Raw genomic sequence first — 21,640 nt, 5'->3', positions numbered from 1 at the left:
GGACTGAGTTGAATTTCCTAAGGTGGGTGGGTGGTGGGCGGTAAAGGAGAAAAAAGAAAAACAGTGACAGCACAGAAAATATACAACCAAAACCATTCCATGAGTGATTAGGCTAATCCTGTTCTTTTCCATCACTAAGAAGAAAATTCAAGACCTTCCTCTTGCAGAAATGGCACTCAATATACTGCCAGTTTCTACCTAAAATCTCCCAGATAACCACTCTCAAGTTATTGTGAAACATATCAGCTGAAACAATGAAATTTAGATAATTGGATTAAAACCTCCCACCTGATCCCTTCAGCTCCCCCCCCCCCCACACACCTCAAACAAAAGAAATTCTGTTACAGGTTTAATTTTTTTGTTATTGGTTTTATGGGGGAGAGGGTTTGTTCAGCTATTACAGTGATGGCCACAACATATGCTGTTTAGATAGATAAATTTTACTTTTTCCTCCCCATCTAAATAACATCAACATTTTGGACAATTTTCCCTAAAAATGTGGTGCATGGAATTTATATTTATCTTCTTTCTTTTACTATACAATAACACATGAAGAGGTAAAAATATCTCTCAGTTTTACAGATTCTGAGACCAGTTGAGATGGATACTGCAGATGGCTCCATTACAGCATGTTGGCATACACAGTTTCTTACCCAGACTTAGCATAATTTCTATTTTCCCCTGCTTCTTTGAATATTAAACCAGAGAATGAGGAAATAGTTTACTTAATTTCCCTTCTCTTCATTTGCTTTCTGTTTACTGAACTATATTCTTATAGGAGAACAGGATGTAGAACTGTCTGCTGACTAAATGGTCCAAATGAGCTATGATTAAAACCATGAAGATAACATTCACAATTGCATTCTATTAATGAGAAATGGTTAAGAATGTTACTGTGTCGCAGTATGCTGCTGTAATGCTCCAGTGACAGCAGTGAATTTCTGCAGGCTTTTAATGTTGCATCCAGGTTGTTTGTCAGAATCATTTAACATACTCTGTAACTATACTTAATAGAGTTTTAATAGAGATGTTGTATGTAATAAAAACTTGGGTAAATAAGTATATCAAGACTTTTAATCAAACACTTATAAAGAGGAATTTAGTCCTTTCAAAGTTGGCACTCAATTGTATTAATAATTTTTAAAATACACTTATGTATCTGAAAGGCAAGTTGCAATCATATGTCATTGAATCCCTACTTTCAAACTGAATCTTCTTTTCTTCTTGTTTTGGAACATAAATTCATCAGATTCCACATGCTTTTTGTTCCTTACTTTTCTATTTGATGGGAAGGTAAATTAAGACTATATATGTTAAAAACCCATGATAGCAGACCTTTTTTTCCAGACTTCAGCACATCATCATCATTCATTTGCTGTTCTTCCATGTACACTATATATGTATACTGTTTAATCAGATAACAGAATTGCGCAAGAAAGCAGATCTCCAATTGAAAGATGAGAACTCGTTGCCTATTGGCATCTGTGGGCAAACAAAAAGTTGTCCCTGGAGAAACTACTGCAGCTGGAAAACATTTTCCTTACACTGAAGTGGGGTAAAATTTTCCATGCTAGAGCAAATCTTGGTGCAAGTAGTTGCATTGTGTGACCATGTTTTTTATTTTCTTAGGCACAGCAGGTGCTTTCCCAGGTTAATCCAGTTGTATGCTTCCAATTGAAGGAACGTAAGCCACTGGTAAAAACATTTCATAAGAATAATGTCCATCTGCTTTCAGAAAACACAGAAAGATTGTTGTTTTTCTATGTAAATCTTCTGAGAATTATGAGCACTAGTAGGCAGGAAAGATGTCATACTTAAATGATTATGAAAACTTTCTTCTTCTATTTCTGGGTAAATCCTTGCTTGTTGCTTTTAAGATTTATATATGCCTGAATACATTAGCACATTCACAGAACTGAAGAAATACTTCATGTTAACTTTATATTCTTATATCTTCAAGTATGAAATTAATGTGGATCTAAAAATGTCAGAGAAAAAGACATGGCTCAGTGATCTCAATTTTAAATGTTCTGGCATTATAGTCATCTCCACTTATTATTCTTGAAAATTTATTTTTCTCTATTTGAACAATCAAAAAATTTCTTTAGGGAATGGGTTATCGTGTAGAAACAAAAATTCTTAAAGTTCAGCTTCATGCTGATAGAATTATTTAAAAATAACTACTCCTAAAAATATTAACACTACTAAAATATCAAATAGGAACCACGAGGAAGACTTCTCTCCTTTCCAACTAGACATTAGGATTTTAGTGCAGTTGGTTAGCAATCTAAACAGGAGTCACAGAAAATAAAATTCTATACCGATGTACTAGCTGAGCAAATGCGGTGGCTTTAAAATAGTTGTAGTGGTGAATTTTCTCCATGTAGAATATTGGCTCACAATCTTCCATGTTAATTTTGAACTCATGAAGACTTGAGAAGGCTCTGTAAAAGTTGTTGATTCACTTACAAAAGCAGCTGTTCATGGACAAGTCACTGACTGACTGATTAAAAGAAGATTGATTAAACCACCCTTACTGTAGTGGGAATATAATTTCAGACAATGTTTTTTTAAAGACACAAAAACACTGTATCAGAAGAGAAGACACATAAGAAAACTTTACATATTTTATTTTTTTATACTTCTGTTGAACACAGTAACCTACAATGATTTAAAAGGGGCCAGCACTTCACTGATTCTCTTGGTTTCATTTATCATTTGTTGAATTCGGTAGAATTTTTTTTTTTTCCATGGGGGAAAAATAAACTGGAAAAACTAGTCTGAAACTCTATTAATAACCAACTTGTTTTTATTAGAGCAAATACAGTTGTGAAAACTGTACATTATACATTTTGGGTTCAAGAATTATAAATAGAGAAACTTATAGATAAAGAGTTCATTCTTTGACAGCAAGAAACTTTAAATAGACAAAATGACATTAAGTACATTGGCAGGCTTCATTGTGCTGTCCAAAATGTAGTGTACAGTATAACAACCAATTATAAATAGCCTTTCATGTAAAATACAGCTGTGCACATTTTAGAAAAATACCAACAATTTGTCTGAGCTTTGTTTTAAAAAAGCCTATAAATGATACATATTTATAAATGGTACTAACATGCTTACTTAAATTTATAAACATTTTCATAAGCTTTGTAACCCATTATTTCCAGAGCATAAAGTATTTTAAATAAACATTTAATAGGAATTAAATATGTCAGTTACAAAATTATCCCTCCACGTAGGGAGACAGGGTGATTTCAGTGTTGGATGGAACATTTTGTCCATTATGTCAAGGCTTACACAGTAACTGTTAAAATTTTTTCTTATTTAAAAATTACTTTCCTAAACTTAAAACACAATTTTAATTTTTTTAAAAATAAATATACAGGTTTTATTTTCATTTGCTCTCTTTCTGCTTTCTTCTTTATCCACACTGGTCAAAACACAGGATTCTCAACATAATTCTGTAAAAAACACCATGGTGTTACTGCCCTGCTTGGAGCTGTTTGGCTACACAATATTCAGTCCACACCTATATTACTTTACTATGCTGCATCGAAAGATATCTAATGTACTTATTAAGAATGTTGCCCATTAAACCATGCAAACACAAAGTTTACAAACAGGTTCAAAAACTATATTGCATGAAATATTTTCTAATAGAGAAAAAATAAACCATAATACAAGCCCTTGCTTTTCATACCTTTAAATTAAAATATTTACTTTCCAAATGATCACACCACATATATTTTAAGTAAATAAGCATGCTTTTGATTAATATAGGGTACAATAATTACAGTATAATGACACATAAAAGAAACATGATCACATCATCTTAACCAAGGGCTGTGAAACTACTTAAGACAGACTTTCCAAATGAAAAATTTTGAGGCTTTTTTAATGCTGAGGTAAAATTATAAATGGACTTAAAGACACTGAAGGCATCAAATTGATAAACAATCACTTAACAGTTCTAAATGCTCTACCTGAATGTATTCAACACAAATCTAGTATTTTAAAATAATGACAATTTATTATGAGCATTAGCTAGCTTAGCTGTCATTGGCATTGATTTGCACTCAGACAAGACTTTATTTTAACTGCTGGCAAAATACCTCAGTGCTGAAACATAGTAATTCAAATCACCAATTATCACAGCACCAGACTTTTGGAAAAAACAACAACAACAACAACAACAAAAAACAACAGGAAAAACCCCCAACCAAACCCAACATGCAAACCCTGTATCTTATCTTTCTTGGATTATTCTGAAATTCCACTTCCTCTTTACAATGTGCTGATACTGCCTTAAGATTCTTATTCTTTTATTATGAAAAATTGTGCTTGCTAATGGCACAAGCATTTGAGGGCTTTTAGGAAGATAGCAACGGCTTTAAATTTTGCAGTCATGGTGTATTACTTACTAAACCTTAAATTAAAAAGACTCTTGAGATTGTGGAAAATGAATTTAAGAATTATATCTTCGGATGAAAAACACAGAGCAATGCTTTCATCTTGTGCTTCTGCTGTGAGGCAAAACCTGTAGCTTTCTCCAGGTTGGCCTACATACTACGTTATGGCTATACATCAAATTTCATAAACAGCGAATGAACAGAATCATGCACAGGCAAATGAAATTCAATCTCCTCGAACACTGCAGGAGATGTTAAAAGCAGCAGGTAATGGAATAAGACTGGTGACTGATGCTGCTAACTATTTCTTCTAATGAGATAGGAGTGAACGCTGGAATCACTTCCACAGCAACAGAATCCTCTGACCACATTCCTCTGGCAGTCGCTTTCCCATCTCCCCACTAAAAACATCAGACGGTAAAATAGTAAGGCAGCTGTTAGCTTCCATCAACAAAAAGTGCAGCTCCGAACATTTCCAGTTTAGTCACACTCTGCTGGAACAGATGGAGAAGCCAACGCACTTCACTGGCGGGGCTGCTTCAGCAGATTACTCTGTGCGTTTTCCACCAGGGCTGCTTGCTTCAGCTTTCAGAGGACCCCATAGCCACAAGCCAGCAGCAGAGAACTGAGCGGGCCCCTGGCTGAATTTTCCAAGTTTCATCTCTCTTGCGTCCCATCCTAATTGCAAGCCTCCTTCCCTGTGTCTGAGTATGACTGGTGCCATTTAAAAGGCGGATGACACAACTGCAGAGAACTGTGGGCTAACACCACTAGTTGTCATGACTTCACTGAAGGGTCAAAACAGTTACATAATTAAATAACTATGTTGAATCACATTCAGGCATAGCTAAAATTAAAGTAGGAAAGATTAAAAGTATGCAAATAAATCTTTATAATTTGAGGTGGGGAGTCTTAAACTGAGGTGGATATAGTGATTTTATATGAAAACAAGACCTTTCTTACCTTTCCTAATTCCAATCAAGTTAGAAAATGGACAAAAAGAATGGCTAGACCAATATTCAACAGCATTACCAGGGCAATCATGACTGAGTTAGGGCCCTGAAAATGAAATAAAATGTAGATGTCAAAATTAATGCAATCCTCCACACAGTGCACAACAATGAATAGGATCTGACCTTATCATCTTCACTATTTTTTGATCTTGCTCTGAAAGATTACATAAATATTAAAGGTACAAATTCTGCTCTTGTTAAACAAGAACCTTAGCCATTACTCTTCGCATGCTGGTGTGCTAAATATCATCTCTGTGAAAAATGATCTGGATAAATACAGGTGAGACCATATTATTATACTGTTCTTAATCACATTGAGATAAACTGTCTGATAAATACGACTGTACAAACAAATGAAAACAAACCATCAAGATAAAAAAATTATCAGCTTAAACCAAACTGTAACAAAAACCTCAGAAAGCCGGAAGGCTGCTCCTCATCGTTACATAGGTTCCTTCTCTGCTTCCACCACCTTTCAAAATAGAATAAGGGTTTTGCCTGACTGTATCTTGTATGCAACTCAACTGAAAAGTGAACATGCAATTGTCAGTATTCTCACTGGAAAGCCCTCTTTTTGATAACCAAAAGGATATAAGATAAGTTATGACTACACTAATATCCTCAGAAATGTTTCCTTTAAAGATTAAAAACTTGCTTTGATTTACTTTGAAACTTGGAGATAAATTCTTACCTTATAGACCTATTTAGTGAAGAAACGAAAAATCAAAGTATTCCTTCCCTTCCTAGCTAGAGCTAAACTTAGCTAGAAAACTAGTTTTTAATCATTACATAATTTTTATTCTTTCTGTGAAGCCAGAGAACAAAGATTTTAATTTTTTAAGCCCTTTTGGAAATTTTTTTAACATGGATGCTTCCTGATGAATGACTTGAAATAATGCACTGAACCAATGGGAACTCTCAATTCTTCAATCTTCTTTTTAACATCTTTGATTTATTATATTTCCACAGAGATTTGTATATGCTTATATTTTGAAGTGCATATTTACTGTAAGTTGAAAAGCAAAACTCCATACTCAGGCAATACTTTCCTAATCACAAAAAAATAACCACCAAAAATCTATGCAGAAAACTATACTCTGAGCTAGCTAAAGATGATTGGTTTTTGTAAGAAGGAATATATTTTATTGGAAATTATACAAAATTTTTTCACTTTCTGCAAGAGGCATACCTTGTAAAAGTTCATTCTGCTTAATGGGCTTGGTAATAGTAGCTATATAATTACCGGACTGATAAAGTACAAGAGCTTGCTATTATGAATTTGCTGCAGCACTTTAACAGGAAAGCTACTGGACAGTATTTGTGTCATTATCATATCACATGGTCTAATTCAGAAATAGTCTCATTAAACACTTTCTTCCAGAACACCCCTTTACACAGCAGTTAAGATGGTGGGCCAGACATGGACTACTAAATTCTTGAGTAAGTCTCAAAATATATTCTGTCCAAGAACAAGTCACAAAAAATGCTCTGTCAAGCAGTGCTCAAAGCTTGGGGGAGTCTAAACCCAACTGGTACCTCTATTTCAGGCCACAGAGTTTCCTTGGCACTTCTTGAGAGACACCTGCAAATATTCTGAGGAACTAGATGCCAAATTCCAAACAATGAGATTATCAGGATGCTACTCAAACTTTGACATAGTGGTAATGGTATTAGCAGCAACATTTGCTTTTGCTTAGTGGTAGAATGTCTAAAATATGCACTGGGCAATTGAGGGCGAGGGCTTCATGTCACCTTAGTCAGAGGGACTGTGAACACCAGTTCTCACTTAACAGTGCTACATTTTAACCATCAGGTCACAGAAGTGAAGTGGAACCATGTTCCTTCCTTCCTACTGCACGCGAGCTGCTATGCACCAAGGGATATGAGGCACTTGGGGACAGACACAGGCATACAAAAGAGAGCATGGCTCTGGGTAAGGTTACATTTCTGACCACAGAACGGGAAGCAGCCTAGTTGTAGTAGTGTGTAACTCTAGGTTAATTTATTCTGTCTCTTTTTGCTACAGTCACAATTTTGCTAGCTTTAATACCTCTGTGCTTTTCTATTGTGAAGGAAATCTAAATTCCCACCAACAAATTCAGAACTGATAATTCCCACCAATCTCGTTTGAAAACTGTGAGATCTATGCATGAAAGCCATACCGGAAAACTTTGAGCAACAAACATGTTTTACTTGAAACAACAGGTAATTTGAGACTCTCTAAGTTTTTCAGTCCCAGAAGGTCAGTGTTAATGCCCTTGCAGAGTATTCCATTTAATCACTTTTTCATTTGCAACCCCTCTGCCCAAAACTCACATGATAAACATCAATAGTACATACATATTAATGTTACATATCTTTTAACAGGGAGGACAGTACTGTGATTAAAGTATTAATTTGCACTCAGGAAATCTGGATCCAGCATCTGTCTCTGGTCCCTGTGTGTCCAAAATCAAGTCAATAGATCCTTTACAGTTTAGCATCTCATTTACAGATTTTACAATTATATTGGGCCAGGATTTGCAAGGAACTGTAAAGCAGATCAGTTCTTAATACCAGTAAAATTCACGTGGATTTGGGTGTCTAAAGCCTTGTATCTTTGAAAATAACATCTATGGAAATCAAGTTGGTTTACTCCTATTGGACAAAAATTTGGACCTAGTGGCAGTTACTCCACGGAGTTCAGTGGAGCCACAAAATTACTAATTATCTGAAATACATCCTAAACAGCATCCTGATAAGCTGCAACACAGCTTTTGGCTGAATGGTAAATTCAACTACTACACTCAAATTCAACTACTACAACTTAAACAGCTCAGAGCAGAACTTTCTGATATACTAAAAAATGATCAAACAATATTTGTAGAGCACATAGTTGTTATGCTATGATCCACTATCTATTCTGTAGACACCTATGAAATGAACATTTAATGCTTTAAGACAAATTACCATAAATAAGACTTTAGCGTCCTGCAGGAGCTTAAAATAGCAAAAGCCGAATTTAGTCCAAACAGTCCAAGAGTGACTAGAACAGGTGCAATAAAAAGCTGTAGCAGAAAAACTCTAGTCTTAAAAACTGCCCTTCCAACTTCTAGTAAGCCAGCACCTTATGTAGCTAAAATATAAACATATGATTAGGTTTTAATTTTGGGAGGGAATAAAGTTATTTCCTAAAATGTAGTGCCAGGAAATATGATGACTAGTTTTATAATCCCCTTGAATTAGGAATGTTCATGAAGTTTAGCATAAAGTTCTTGCCCGGAGGTTTTGTAGGACCAGGCTAATACTGATCTATCTTTCTAACATCATGGTAATGATATCCCATACTAACTGGATGTTAAGTGAACAAAGAGATGATAGTAGAAGCATACTAGATAATATTCAGCACAATGCAATGATTTTAGACACAGGTAGAAAACAGGCTAAAAATTCTGTGTGGCTTAACGCTTGACCTGTAAAAAAACCCTGACGATATAACACCAGTGCCTGTGCAGTACCTGACCTAGGGCAAGACACATATTAGACAAATCAAATGTGTATTCATGAATATACACTACAATGTTATTTTTTCAGCTGCGATTCAATCCTACTTTTTACTCTAATCCGAGATAATCTCAAATTACCTCCCATTCACGGTGGGCTAGGAACATGCAAGTTGATAGTGGGGCTAGAGGCTGCTAACAAGCAAATAGAAACAGTTAGTACTGGTTTGTGCTAAGTGTCTCTGTGCATTCCTTATACTGCAGTAAATAAAAGTTAATTTGAAAATGCCTAATGCTGAGTGAAAAAAGGATGATTTATCTCACATTTACTGGGGTAACTGCCTACATGCAAACAGCTATTTCGGAGAATCGGACAAACAGTGACTTTGTCATACTGCCTTTATGCATGTTTTCACCTTCATAAAACCACGACAGGGTCCTATGGGTCTTTCTTATGAACACTCAAATGATTCTAAACTTTTGATTTTTGAATACTTGTTTGTGTATGCATTATAGCAAATAAGCACATAGAGAAATACATTTATATATTTTATGTGCAGTGTAGGCTTAAGTATTTGCTCATGCTTTTCAGGTATAATGACAGAAATAGGGATACTTAGAGAATTAATGCTCTTCCTATTACTAACTTATTGTGTGGACATTTTTCAAGTACATTCTTACAGAGGTGGAAGATTTACAGAAAATATGAAACCTCAATTTTATTACTGTAATAGCTGTTGAAGACTTCTCCACAATTAAAGTTGTTCAAAGTTCCTAATCCAAATTCAAGTGTATGGATATGTTTCATTCAGACATCAGAAACAGTTTTGATTTAGATACATGGAAGAAAGAACTAAAAATAATATGTCCTATATCTGCTTTCTTAATGTATTCTCACTGGAAATCAAGAAAAAGCACAGCACAATTTTATACAGTCGTTTCAGATAATCTAACGAAATGCTCAATAAATGTTATATATTAAATTTTTGCATTCCAAAAACACGTTCTCTTACTCTCTTTTCATGCTTTTTCCTAACAAGTATATTTTTAAACCTTTATGAAAGATGTCAGACAGATTTACTTTCAAAACTACAACAAAGTTATTTGTCAGGATGAATATAAAGCAATTAAAATTAGTGACTAAAACAATATAATTCCGTACTATAGCCCTAGAATTCTGAAGTCTCATAACACTCAGTACTGTTTGGGATAAAGAAAAACATACTAAACAGATTTCTCTTCAGTAATTGTGCAGTCTTAACTTAGTCACTGGGTAACTTCAGCTTACTATTGATCCCAGTCCAGGAGCATTTCAGAACATGCTACTGTTTTTCTGAATTTGAAAGGTGATACTGAAAATTAAAAAGAATAATCTCCAGGCAGTCTTAACAGTCATTCAGTTTTTGCCTCTGTGTGCTAGGCCAGTAGGCTACTCCTTAATGCTTTAATCATTTTAGGATTTTAAATATGTAAGCATGTAGGAAATTTATTCTATCATCAGACAATTATATAGACATCTAGGGAAAATATATTTGAAAAAAAAATACATACATCTACATATCTCTTAAAACACCCTCATAGTAAGAATGAGTTTTTAAGCTGTAACTTCCTTCCTTTCTGATGTGCTCATAAAAGGAGAACGCAATTAGTGTGCTCCAAAGGAGGCACAAGGACAGTTCCCAGATGACCTGTAATATCAATAAAAAAGCAGTAGCTGATGTACGGTATCTTATTACTCTTCCACCTTCCCTGGTAACAGGCTACAAGCTCATGGTCCTTATCCTGACCGTTCTGGAAGGCCAATTTACTGCTGTTTAGGGGCCCAACCTGGTTTGTTAAGATAAAGGCTCCCCTGCTCCCAACTATGATTCCGTTTGGATGGGATGTAGGAAAAATAAGGAAAATTTCTCCCTGCTTTTTTCAACCAGAGTTGAATAAAAAATTCCAATTCAGACTAAAATTCTGTACATGGTCACTTGACATTTACAAGCCTGACAGCTTTGTGTTATCCAGCGTAGAATTAATTTATATCTATCTGTGAGGTTTGAAAGGTTAAAGGGCTGAGATCAGCTGTAATGCAGATTTGCAGATTTGAAAACCATTGTCAACATTTAGTTTGATCTGCACATAGAACTTCCTTGAGTATATTCCTGCTGAACTACAGGGTACCATTTTGGAAAAATGTTCATTATCAAACTACTCAATGATGGCTCCTATAAAAACTGATGTTATATTTAATTGATCTCATTGTAACAACTTCAAACAAGACTTTTAACCTACAGTTGTCCAGCTTTAACTTTCAGTTGCTAGTTCTTCTTATACATTTGCCTGTTAGCTTGGGAAACTATTTTATCAAGTGTACTTACAGAATGTAATTTAATGTGTCAACAGATCAGTCTCCTAGTCTCTGTGTCTTCTGCAAACTTTATGGGTAACGCTTTTATGTCTTCTTTCATGTCACTAGTAAGAATGTTAGTAATGTAGCGCTACAGAAGTAGTCCAAGAATGACCTCACCAGAATAATACCAAATTACTGATTTTTTTCTTTTATTTTTTGAGCACTATCGGTCAGCATTTAACAATGAACTTAATGTGACATCTGGCCTTTGCATTACTCTAGCTCCCTTCTCAAAATAAATAGCTATGTAAAAGGAAATCAAATAACCTTCTTCACCTAATTTCCTCTGTCACCTAAAGATGTCAAGCTAGTTTGATAAGATCTATCTTTTACAACACATGTTCTTTGGAACTTTTTATATCTCTTTATCAGTTATCAGGTATCAGTTGTCCAACTGTTTTACCTGAGATCAGTGCTAGTGGGATCAGTGCTAGTTAGATGAACTTTTTATTCCATATAAATAATAACACGATTATTTTTCTACTACAAAAAAAGTTTCAGAGAAATGATGTTTATTAAAGAAACATTATCAAATTATCTAGACCTCCTGATTCGCTAGAGGTTAACTCTAGGATCCACAACTAACATTTTCCTGAGTTTCTCTTTGCCTGGAACTAATTTTGACATCACCAGACATTCTAAATTCAGTACCTGGCTTTTTTTTCTAACATGGAAGGGGAATGCTTATTAGTTGTTTCTCCTTTTTTTGCATAACTATTGATAATTCTGACATTTCTAAGTAATAATGAGATTCAGATTCACAGTGATTTCCTTCTCTATTTCCTGACAAAAGAGGAAACCATTTTTTCCCTGTTATTGTAACAAGCTAACATTCTTAGAAGCAAGTATTTTAAAACAGTATATATTCTGATTCAAAATCACTTGCTTTCAAAGCCTAAGGTTAACACAGAGAAACTGAAAATAGGAGAATGTCTGGACTGGGTCAGATCAAAGGCCAGTGTCCTGCCTCCAGCAGGAGTCAAATGCAGGCATTCAGGCAAGAGAATGAGATCAGAGTAAGTGTATATAGTGATACTTCTTCCTGAATACGCTCCAGTCTCCAACAAATTGTTGCTCAAGAACTTCCTGAGCTGTAGAGGTGGAATCTTTATATTCAAAGCTCTCAAAGGACTTTTTTCCTTAAATACATCTTTTCACCTCTGGAGCCCATACACACTTTTAGCATCCACAACTTTTGTGGATAGGATCTCCACAGGTTTTTGTTTTCATTTTGTTGTTTTAGGTTTGAACCTGATGCCTGCTAGCTTCATTGGATGCTCCCTAGTTCTTGTATTGGGAGAAAGAGAGAACAGTCATCCCCTGGTCATGCTTTCTGGGCTGCTCAGTTTTACAGATTTAGATCTACCAAGTAAATACCATTTACATTTCTGGTGGTTTAAATGTACATTAAAATTAATTAAAAGCCTTTTCCAAGGTCACCTGAAGGTGAAGTAAGGTCAAAGAGCAGATTCTGAAAAGGAGTAATTCAGTAAGTAGGAACATACTGTAGCATTTTAACTGAATGTCAAATAAGCCATCATTATCAGCAGTTTTCATGCTTTTCAAAATTACCTTTCATTAGGCACATGAATAATAGCCCCTGTGTTGACGCTATTTACATTCAAGTTGTAGGGCAAGGGTAAATGCAAGTTATAAAGCTCCTGATGACAGCTATCAGTGAATCCCTTTGGCCCTTTAAATACTAATGGGAAAAAAACTTAAATTTTATTTTTAATTGGACTTTTGGAAGAAGCTCCAAAACTGCAGTTATTTCTATGTCATTACCTCATTTCTATATCATTACAGCAGCCTAGCTGTAAAACTACTAGTATTGCCCACTTATCCACTGAAGTACAACAAACATCATTTTGAGGAAAAAACAAGTGTGTGTATATATATATATACACACACAGAGAGATATTTATATATTTGTATGTACGTGCACACATATATATACATACACAAAAATACTTTGGAGGGGGGTATAATACTCTTGGGCTTATAGATAAAATAAGGACTTATATTTCAAAAGTCTGACAACATTTCAAAAGTCCCTTCCCCATTTTAAGAAGGGATAATACTAAAGACTGGAATGTTTGTTCCTCACTCCAGTTCAGTGCAGTGGGTTCTATCTAGCAGATCATAATCAGATGAAATTTTGACAGAAGTCTGAGCTTTGCCTGTCTATAGGTTGCAAAGCTCAACAATAGGAGGCAAAAAGGCAGTGAAAGTGAAAAGGCTTCTTGCAGTACTTACCGAGCTGTTTTCCACTTCGTTTTCCATTGGTGAATGAGACTCATTATTAGCTGGATTCTTTGGTGCAGTAAATTCTGGTTTCTTAATTTTTGTGTCAGGTTTGTTTTCTTTGGCATCTGGCTTACCCCCAGATCTGGCAGGACTTGGCTTCTGTGAGGGTGGTATCCTTGCGAGTGCTGACGGTGATGGGTTGGCATATTCGTCTTCTTCCCTGAGCTCCTGTGGAAGCGCTGTTGGATTCATCTTTACATAATAACTATGGTAGTGACCATGCAGCTCCCCATTCTCTGTGCTGAGAGGATTGTGATGGGCTGAAGACTTTGGCTGGTGTTTCACAGCTATTTCCTCCTTCACTGGTGCTTTTGAATATAAAGGCTTGTTAACTGTGGGTGTTATACTCTCAGTGGTTAAAAGCTTTTTTTCTTGACTGAGTCTTGCCCCAGAAGTGGAGCTTTGCCTTTTAAGATGTTTTGAAGGGGAAGGCTCAGAAGAAAGCAGAGGACTATGCCTTGGACTTGCTTCTGGGGTCCGGGGGGGTGTAGTACCTTTTCGATAAAAGTGAGGTGACTCTTTTGGGGTAGGTGGGTTTTCCTGGACTTTTTCTTCAGATTTTTCTTTCATCTCCACTCCTTCTTGAAATTTTTGTTTGATATAATCAGGGCCTGAAAAATAGTGTAGTAAAAATATTATAATTAAAACAAAAATAAGAAAGGTAAGATTTGACAACAAAATTATTGCATTAGGATGTCAGACTGGACCATCCTGCTAACATGCTGAGGGAGGGTAATAAAAATTCACCAACTTCTATGCTGATTTATTTAAATACACCCAGTAATTGAAGTAATCATACTTTTTGATAATTGTTGGAGTTCTTACTTTGGTTTGGCCACTTTGTCCTTCTCAGCTTTCCAAAGGGTCACAGTATATAAATTGTCTCTGAATGAAGTATGAGGGAAGTATGACTTAGCTTAAGTATGTAATTCTTTTTTCTTCTGAGAGGTGTGCTCTGCTTAAACACTGCAATTTATTTAACTTCCACCATCATGACCATAATATCTGATTGACATGGAAGTATTTAACTATACTATGTAGAACTATTAATCAGAATGAAATCTCTCTTCTGCCCTTATAATCTACAGGGAATAGGCCTTGAATCCCTTTTTTTACCCCTTGTGTGCATGATCAGCTTGTCTTATATACATATATACATTCCTTAGACTCTCACACGCTGACTTTGTCTTTCTTCCACCACTTGGCATACAAAGACCCAGGTTAACCCCTCTCATCTATACAATCCTGCTTAGAAGCTGGAAAGACATACTCTCTCACATTCACTAGTGAAATACTTATAGAGCAACAACAGTATGAAGACCATCTTTCCCAGAATCCTGGCTAAGACACCCCTGAGCACACTCATCACTACTGAGTACTCAGTTACCAGGATGCATTTTAATGCAGCTGTTCACAGTGAGACAAGCTGACTGAGATGCTTTGTTCCAGGTTTTTGATTTAGCAGTTCAGTGGTAAGATGTGAGAGAACACTCTGTTGCAGAAACAAAATTACTGTAGATCTGCCTGTATTGTAGACAGTATTTTCTACATTTCTTCCTAGAATCTACATCCTAGATTCCAGGATCAGCTTCTGTGAGAAGCTGGAGACAACAAAAATGCAACAATCTTTCTATAAGTCCTTTTTCAACGATGACTTCTGCCAAATACACAGCAACTGTTCTACATTTCTAACTTTGCTAATATTGTTATTTTCCTTTGATTTTTCATCTTCTGTAACTGAAGCTTATTTGTGTTTTATGTCACGGAGACATTCTGTGCCCAGAGAAGAATGACTGCATTTGTTTTTCTGCTTTTGAGTTTAGGAGGCTCTAGCTGTGTTACAGATACAGTGTTTTTACAGATGTCAGAAATATATGCATCACTACACAGTGCTGAGATGAGAGGAAGGAAGAAGGAGCAGCATGAAGTTTTTGGAAGCTATTGAGTCATCTGATAAGTGAGTATTGCTAAGAATGCGAATTACTTGTCATAGAATCTGTTCTGGGCAGGAAAATCACAAGGTTTTTGGTATCTTTGAAAGCCAGGAATGGAAATAGGGAGTTGTTGAGACAGAAGACTGGACTTCAGCTTCAGACAAGTCCAGATTTGTTCTTCACGTGATGTTTGAGGAGCTGAGCCTGTACAGAGGGAGTGGACTAGAGAGTTGGTTCTTACAGCACTTTATAACTTTCCCAGTAAAAGGGAGAAGTAAAACAACACAAATTGGAAATTGCCTTATATAAAGTTACAGTTACAGTAATAATTCTTAAAGTTCTCCATCAGGTAGGGAATTTCCTTCCCTCTCCTCTAACATGCATGGGATAATGCTGAAGTTTGTTTAAAAGCTGAAATATTTTTAATGCACAAAACCTTTGGGTTTCTACTCCTTTTTTCACATAGGATAAATTAGGGGTGTAAACAGAAAAAGGTAGCCAAAAGAGCCTAACCTTTAAGAACAAGCCATGAAGCTCTCAGATTGCAATAATTATTTATTACGGACACATCTACATTCATCTGTTAGAGTACTCCTTATGACTGCTGCAGTGAGAGAACCCCTATCTGAAATACCCCCTCTTCAGCCTTACAATGCCTCTAGGCTGCTCAAATGGCATCCAAACTGCTCTTGCATAGACCCTCTGTAGCAAGGCATTCTTACAGTTCTTTTTATACTTGCCCTGCTCCTGTATTATCTACAAAATTCACATCCTGTGACAACTCTCCACTGCCTAACACAGGTGAAGATCTGACTTTCACTAATACCTGGCAGCACCTGCCAGAGTGAAGACACTCTGGTAAGGGATACACCTGGGCCTCAGAGATATCAGCCTTCTCCATCATTTCCTATGATCACCTACGAGCCTCTCAAGCCAGGACAGAGGGGACTCTGTCTCCTCCTGGGATCTCCAAACTCCTCTGGAATTTCTGAAAGAAGTAGAGAGCCAGGTCTCAGCTGCCTGTGACTCCATAAGAGACCGGCAAAGTAAAAAACAAAAAACCAAACAAAATGAAAAAAAAGATCTCTAATTGTAGCTCTCCAAAGAAATTAATTGTTAGCAGGTTAATAGTGCCATATTTGTACTGGGTATTTGGCAATACTCGATCCTAAGTGGCACTCGATCCTAAGCCACACCATGGAAGGCCATAGCCACCTGCCTCCAAGTCAAGCCTGAGGGTGTCTGCCCAGACATCCAGCATTTGCCTTAATGTAACACAGAAACTCCACCAAGAAAAATACACCACATGTGGCTACTAGAGATATATCCCTTGCCTCCTACCTTGCCAGGCGGGTCCTTCCAACACTTGAATTCTTGGCTCGATGCTTAAGTTAGCTTTGGAGATTGTCCAAGACCTTTTTTAATGTCTGTTCACTGTATTCAGTACAATCGGCTTATTCACCTGTCTGAATCACTGCTTCCAAGCGGAAAGAACACAGTTCCCACACCTTTCTGAAGACTAAGAATACTTGTCAGGATTTATCACGCCCCTTTCATTAGAGGCATTGTCTAAGCAAGGGAGACATGGCAACAGACTCTTTTTCTTCAGCATAAGAGCACCCTACTGCATGAGGCTAAAGGAAGCAGGGCCACAGGAATTTGCAAAGATGATCCTAGAAGATGGCTCAGCTGCCTGCTCTCAATGAGGGAGGGAACAGGGTTTGAGGGTGGGAAGAAAGCAGGGTCAGATTATCTGTCTCAGTAATAAATATGGAGTTCTGTTCTCTAGTTTCTAGTCCAAGCAATCGGCAGATATATTCCTACACATGATATTTCTGAGAGTGCCTAAGATGAACCTGGTGTGGAAAGCAGGCCCAAGAAATGTTTTATAACCAAGTAAAGATAAGCTTTCTTTGTGGATGAACTTGTGTGTTCCTTTATGCTCACGGCTGGCCTTGCTACTGAATCCTCAAAAATGAGCACTTCTGTTGGCTCAAGGTTAGATAGGGGCCGGTTTTGGTCCATACAGCCATCGTGATGTCAGTAGTTGGACAATACTGTTAAAGTGTGAGTTAACCAGCAGTTGAGAGGAATAGCCTCTGAAAGCCAAAGGACTGTGTACATGTGTGTGGATGTATGTGTGTGGAGCTGGATACTGTAGAGAGCTGGTATGTCTGAGCACACTCATAGTTCTTCCAAAGCTAGAATTTCACGTGGAGTTCTTGTGTAACATGTCCTTCCTCCTGGAAGGTCTCCAGTAAGTGAGCTGACAGCATGGCCAGCCCTGTAAATGAGAAGAGAAGGGTGCCTTGGTTCTGCCACAGCATTTTTTGAGAGGTGACAGCTGCGTGCTTTTCCCCATGGCCTAGTGAGGTATATATATTGTCAGCATGGGGCCATTTCAGGATTGTGACTGAAGCAGTGTCCCAAAATATCATCTTGCAAGGCAATGTAAATGCAGCCTGTGTCCCAAGAAAGCCGAGAAGAGATCTTCTGCCTTATCAGCTTGGGACTGAAAGTCTGAAGCTCAAGAGGGATAGCAGAATACACCTAGCACAGTGAGGGAAAAGGTGTGCATATACATATTTATATATACTTCCCGCGGGTGGTACTCCTGCCTATTCAAACCAGCTGGTTTCACTGATTTTAGACTATTCTGGAAGAAAAAAGACTGGTGAGAATATGGGAAAAGGGTGTGCCTGAAGGAGGATGAGTTCTGGAGGTGCCTAAGGCACCAGGGTTCCTTACAATAGGACTGGTGATCCTTATAGGAGCAATTCTGTATTCCACAGTTCATATGCATAACTCAGTAACTCACCATAATTCTCTTTTCCCCAATTTAATGAGTTCTGCCTCATTTTAATATACTGATTTCTATATTCTCAAAGTTATTAAGGTAATACTACTTTTAACTGGCAAAACAGACTTATATGATAACATAATAACCAAATAAAAAATCCTGATGTTTTGTGGTAGGCAGCAAGACCATGCATTTTCAAGTAATCCAAAAACACTCAAGCTTAATACACTTCTGTAGTTTTCTGTTTGCATTCATTAATATGATAGTTCTGTAATTTATAGAACTAAAATACACTAGAATAGTGAATTGAAAATAATACTATATAAACTAAAATGTACTAGAATATAGTACATTTTCAGTACTATAGTACTATTTTCAGTTGTTCTTAAAGAGTTAATCCACTGTAGGCTAGTCTCTTGTGACTTTCCATGCACTCTTGCACAACTTTGGACAAGTTATAACTTCTTACTTGGCCCACCTGCAAAAAGGTACTATGTAGCAGATACTAAGGTTTAAAAGTTTTCCCTGAACTAAAGTTGTTTAACTCAGGGAATTCTGTTCATATCAAGAAACAATTTCCATGGGAAAATTTTTACATTGCCAAATGCACTCCTTCTTAGAGGGTCTATTGGGAGAAACTTCACTACATCCTGAGGTCTCAGGCTGGGAGTGGCAAAAGGTTTTTCTGACAATAGGTTTTTCTGAACTAAGCTTGAGACACTGTGTGATATGGATGAGAGCCTCTCCCTTTACTATGACAGAGAATGCCTAGTCCTGCAGCCCTGGGCTCCATCTGACTGAAGGAGGTTCCTGTAAGACCCTATAAGTAGGCACAGGCTATATAGCACAGCCTTTTCACCTGAGTGCCTCCAGTTCCCTTGATGGAACGGCACTCTCAGTTGTAAACTAGTTGGATCTTGCACAAGAGGTGAGGGTCCTCCTTCCTCTTTTCCTCCTCTCATTTGGGAAGGCCTAGTCACAATCTTTAAATCACTAAAAACTGGTCTGGATGCAAGGTGTTGTGATTACATGCAAAAATTCTAATTTGGGAATTAACTAGCATTACCTAAGAGACTTTGTTTAATTAGATCATAATAACTTGCATAATTATATTTAAAACATAGAGGTTGATGTGCTCTTTACCTTAGAGACTGACTTTGTTCTTCTATTTGTTTTTCAGAGGAAAATGAAAAACATGGCAAACAAAACACACCTTCTTAATATACCGAAATAGCATTTCACTTCCTGTGTGCAATTTTACATTACATTAAAAAATCCTCTATGCAATTTTTTATGTTAAAAAAGCTTCTCTTTAAGAAAAAATAAACACTTCATCAATAATTTTATGAACATTTTATAATTTCTTTACAATACCTTTTCCACTCCTTTCTCCCACAAACCATACCGCTCTAAATATTCAAGAAAAACTAGCATTGCCTAATGGAAATGTTCACAGAGTCTTGAAGAAAAAAATGGCAAAACCATATTGCAGGCTCCAGAATATAATATTTAAAGTACAGTCAAGGCTGAAAGTATGTGATTCAATTTCAAGGTATATCAGAAGTAATTATTAGGTAAGCATGTACCTATTTCTGTCTTTTAACTACAGTGTGCATTAGGTGACGTAACTAAGCTAACTTTAGCGCTACATAAATAGTTAACTAATAACAATAGCTGTGTCTTGACCTAATACATTTAATTCCTAGGTAATGAATGTCATTATGATTAAATTTCATGGTAACAAGAAAATTTATGTTGTATTAATAGATAAATCCTGTCCTGAAAACAGATACTTCACTCCCTAATTTTGTTTCCACTTATACATTGTTAGCAGAAAAAAACCTCAGTCTTTACTGCAAAATTTACCTGATTACCTGTGAGGTAATGGTGACAAGATCAAAACTAGTTGCTCAATCAGGATAGTACAGTCTATACAAAAACTTCAGTACACATCATTACTGGTATTCATGTTAACAAATGCCTCAGCTATGCAAAGATGAATGCCCCATTTTACTAAGCTCCTGAATACTACTTCTATAAAAGAGAGAGAATTCCTGACCCAAAAAGTTTGCAATCTAGAAGTGCAAGTCAAGAGACAATAAAAAGGTCACACCAATAGCCCATTTTATTTTACAAATGGAGGAACTAAAACAAAGGGAAATCATAGCCCAAAGCACATGCTTCTTCTGAGTAATCCCCCTGAATTCAATGGTAAGTTGTCAATAAAGTACTGTTATGCTTAAAGCTTTGCTAAATCCTTGGTAAAGTGATAGCCTAAAGTTGCATAAGAATTCTTTGTCAAAACCAGGAATGGAATGCAAATTTTCTGAGTAACCAAAAGCCAACATAGCAGCTTGGCCTTAAGTTTGTCATGTGCCTTCATAAATGTCACCTTCCTGGAGTAACTGAAAACTGTTTACTGAAGTAGAATTCAATCATTAGTTCCACTGGGGTTTGAGAAGTGGAAATAGTAAATAATGAATAGGGTAGCACATGTTTCTTACTGCATGTCATATCCTAGCACAAAACAAGGCTACGATATTGTTGAAGCACGGACTGAAGGCTGTACCAAAAAAAGGAAAATAATTTATTGTCGGTACTACAGATTGCTAAGTACTGTTTGAGAAATAAGCCAGTAAAAACCACATGGTTTGTTATCTTCTGACGTGATCAATGGTTTTCTTAAAGTACCATAGGTGGCAATAATATCTATGCTCTCACAATAAGATTTATTTGCTACTCTGATGAACATTTATAAAATGTTGAAAGTCTGGTGACACACTTAAGGATTAATTAATATAGTATCTATTTTCCTGCAAGCATCCAAAATGCCCAAGCTCACTGACTTGAAAATGAGTTTCCTGTGTTAGGGCTTTTCAGGATAGGATATCTAGTATATAATTATTCCTCAGCATTCAGGATGGTAACTGTAGGTGAAAGAAATAAAAATAATTGTTCATCAGCCTGTCAGAAGAACACTTAAATGAATCATTATGAAAGTGTAAATAACTATATGGAGTAAACTTTAGAAAGACAATTTTTTTGTTATTGCTTCATTGTGGATGTGAGTGTGTAGAGAGGAGAAGAGCTATAATTAACATCATTAGTACCTCCTTTGTTTTATTGTTTTCCAAAGGTTACACTGGTAACAGGAAAAAAAACCTTTTAACTTCTAGGCTGCTGGCTTGAATTCATCGCAAATGAATGGATGGCTGTGCAATGTCATGTGTAAAATGTGTTGATGAACTCAGTGAAGCACAACTATGGTTACGTTTTAGTAACTTTGGCAGC

The 21,640-nt window shown here is 36.4% G+C and overlaps 1 protein-coding gene across 4 annotated transcripts in view; it reads right to left on the bottom strand.

The window, feature by feature from the left end:
• Positions 1-2,791: 2,791 nt before the first annotated feature.
• The window catches only part of JPH1 (junctophilin 1), an 86,628-nt gene continuing 67,779 nt past the window's right edge, over positions 2,792-21,640 (bottom strand). The window contains exons 4-6 of one of the 4 annotated variants that reach the window (XM_064507379.1): positions 13,565-14,226; positions 5,379-5,474; positions 2,792-5,262 (exon numbers count right to left, since the gene is read on the bottom strand). In XM_064507379.1, coding sequence (XP_064363449.1) covers positions 5,394-5,474; positions 13,565-14,226 — 743 coding nt within the window. In that variant the 3' untranslated portion in view covers positions 2,792-5,262; positions 5,379-5,393. The remainder of the gene's footprint in view (positions 5,263-5,378; positions 5,475-13,564; positions 14,227-21,640) is intronic. The other 3 variants (XM_064507378.1, XM_064507380.1, XM_064507381.1) reach the window with 3 other exon arrangements.

Source organism: Dromaius novaehollandiae, chromosome 2 (assembly GCF_036370855.1).
Source record: "Dromaius novaehollandiae isolate bDroNov1 chromosome 2, bDroNov1.hap1, whole genome shotgun sequence".
Lineage (NCBI taxonomy): Eukaryota > Metazoa > Chordata > Aves > Casuariiformes > Dromaiidae > Dromaius > Dromaius novaehollandiae.
Note: the sequence above shows the minus strand (reverse complement) of the source record. Positions and strands in the feature narration are given on the sequence as shown.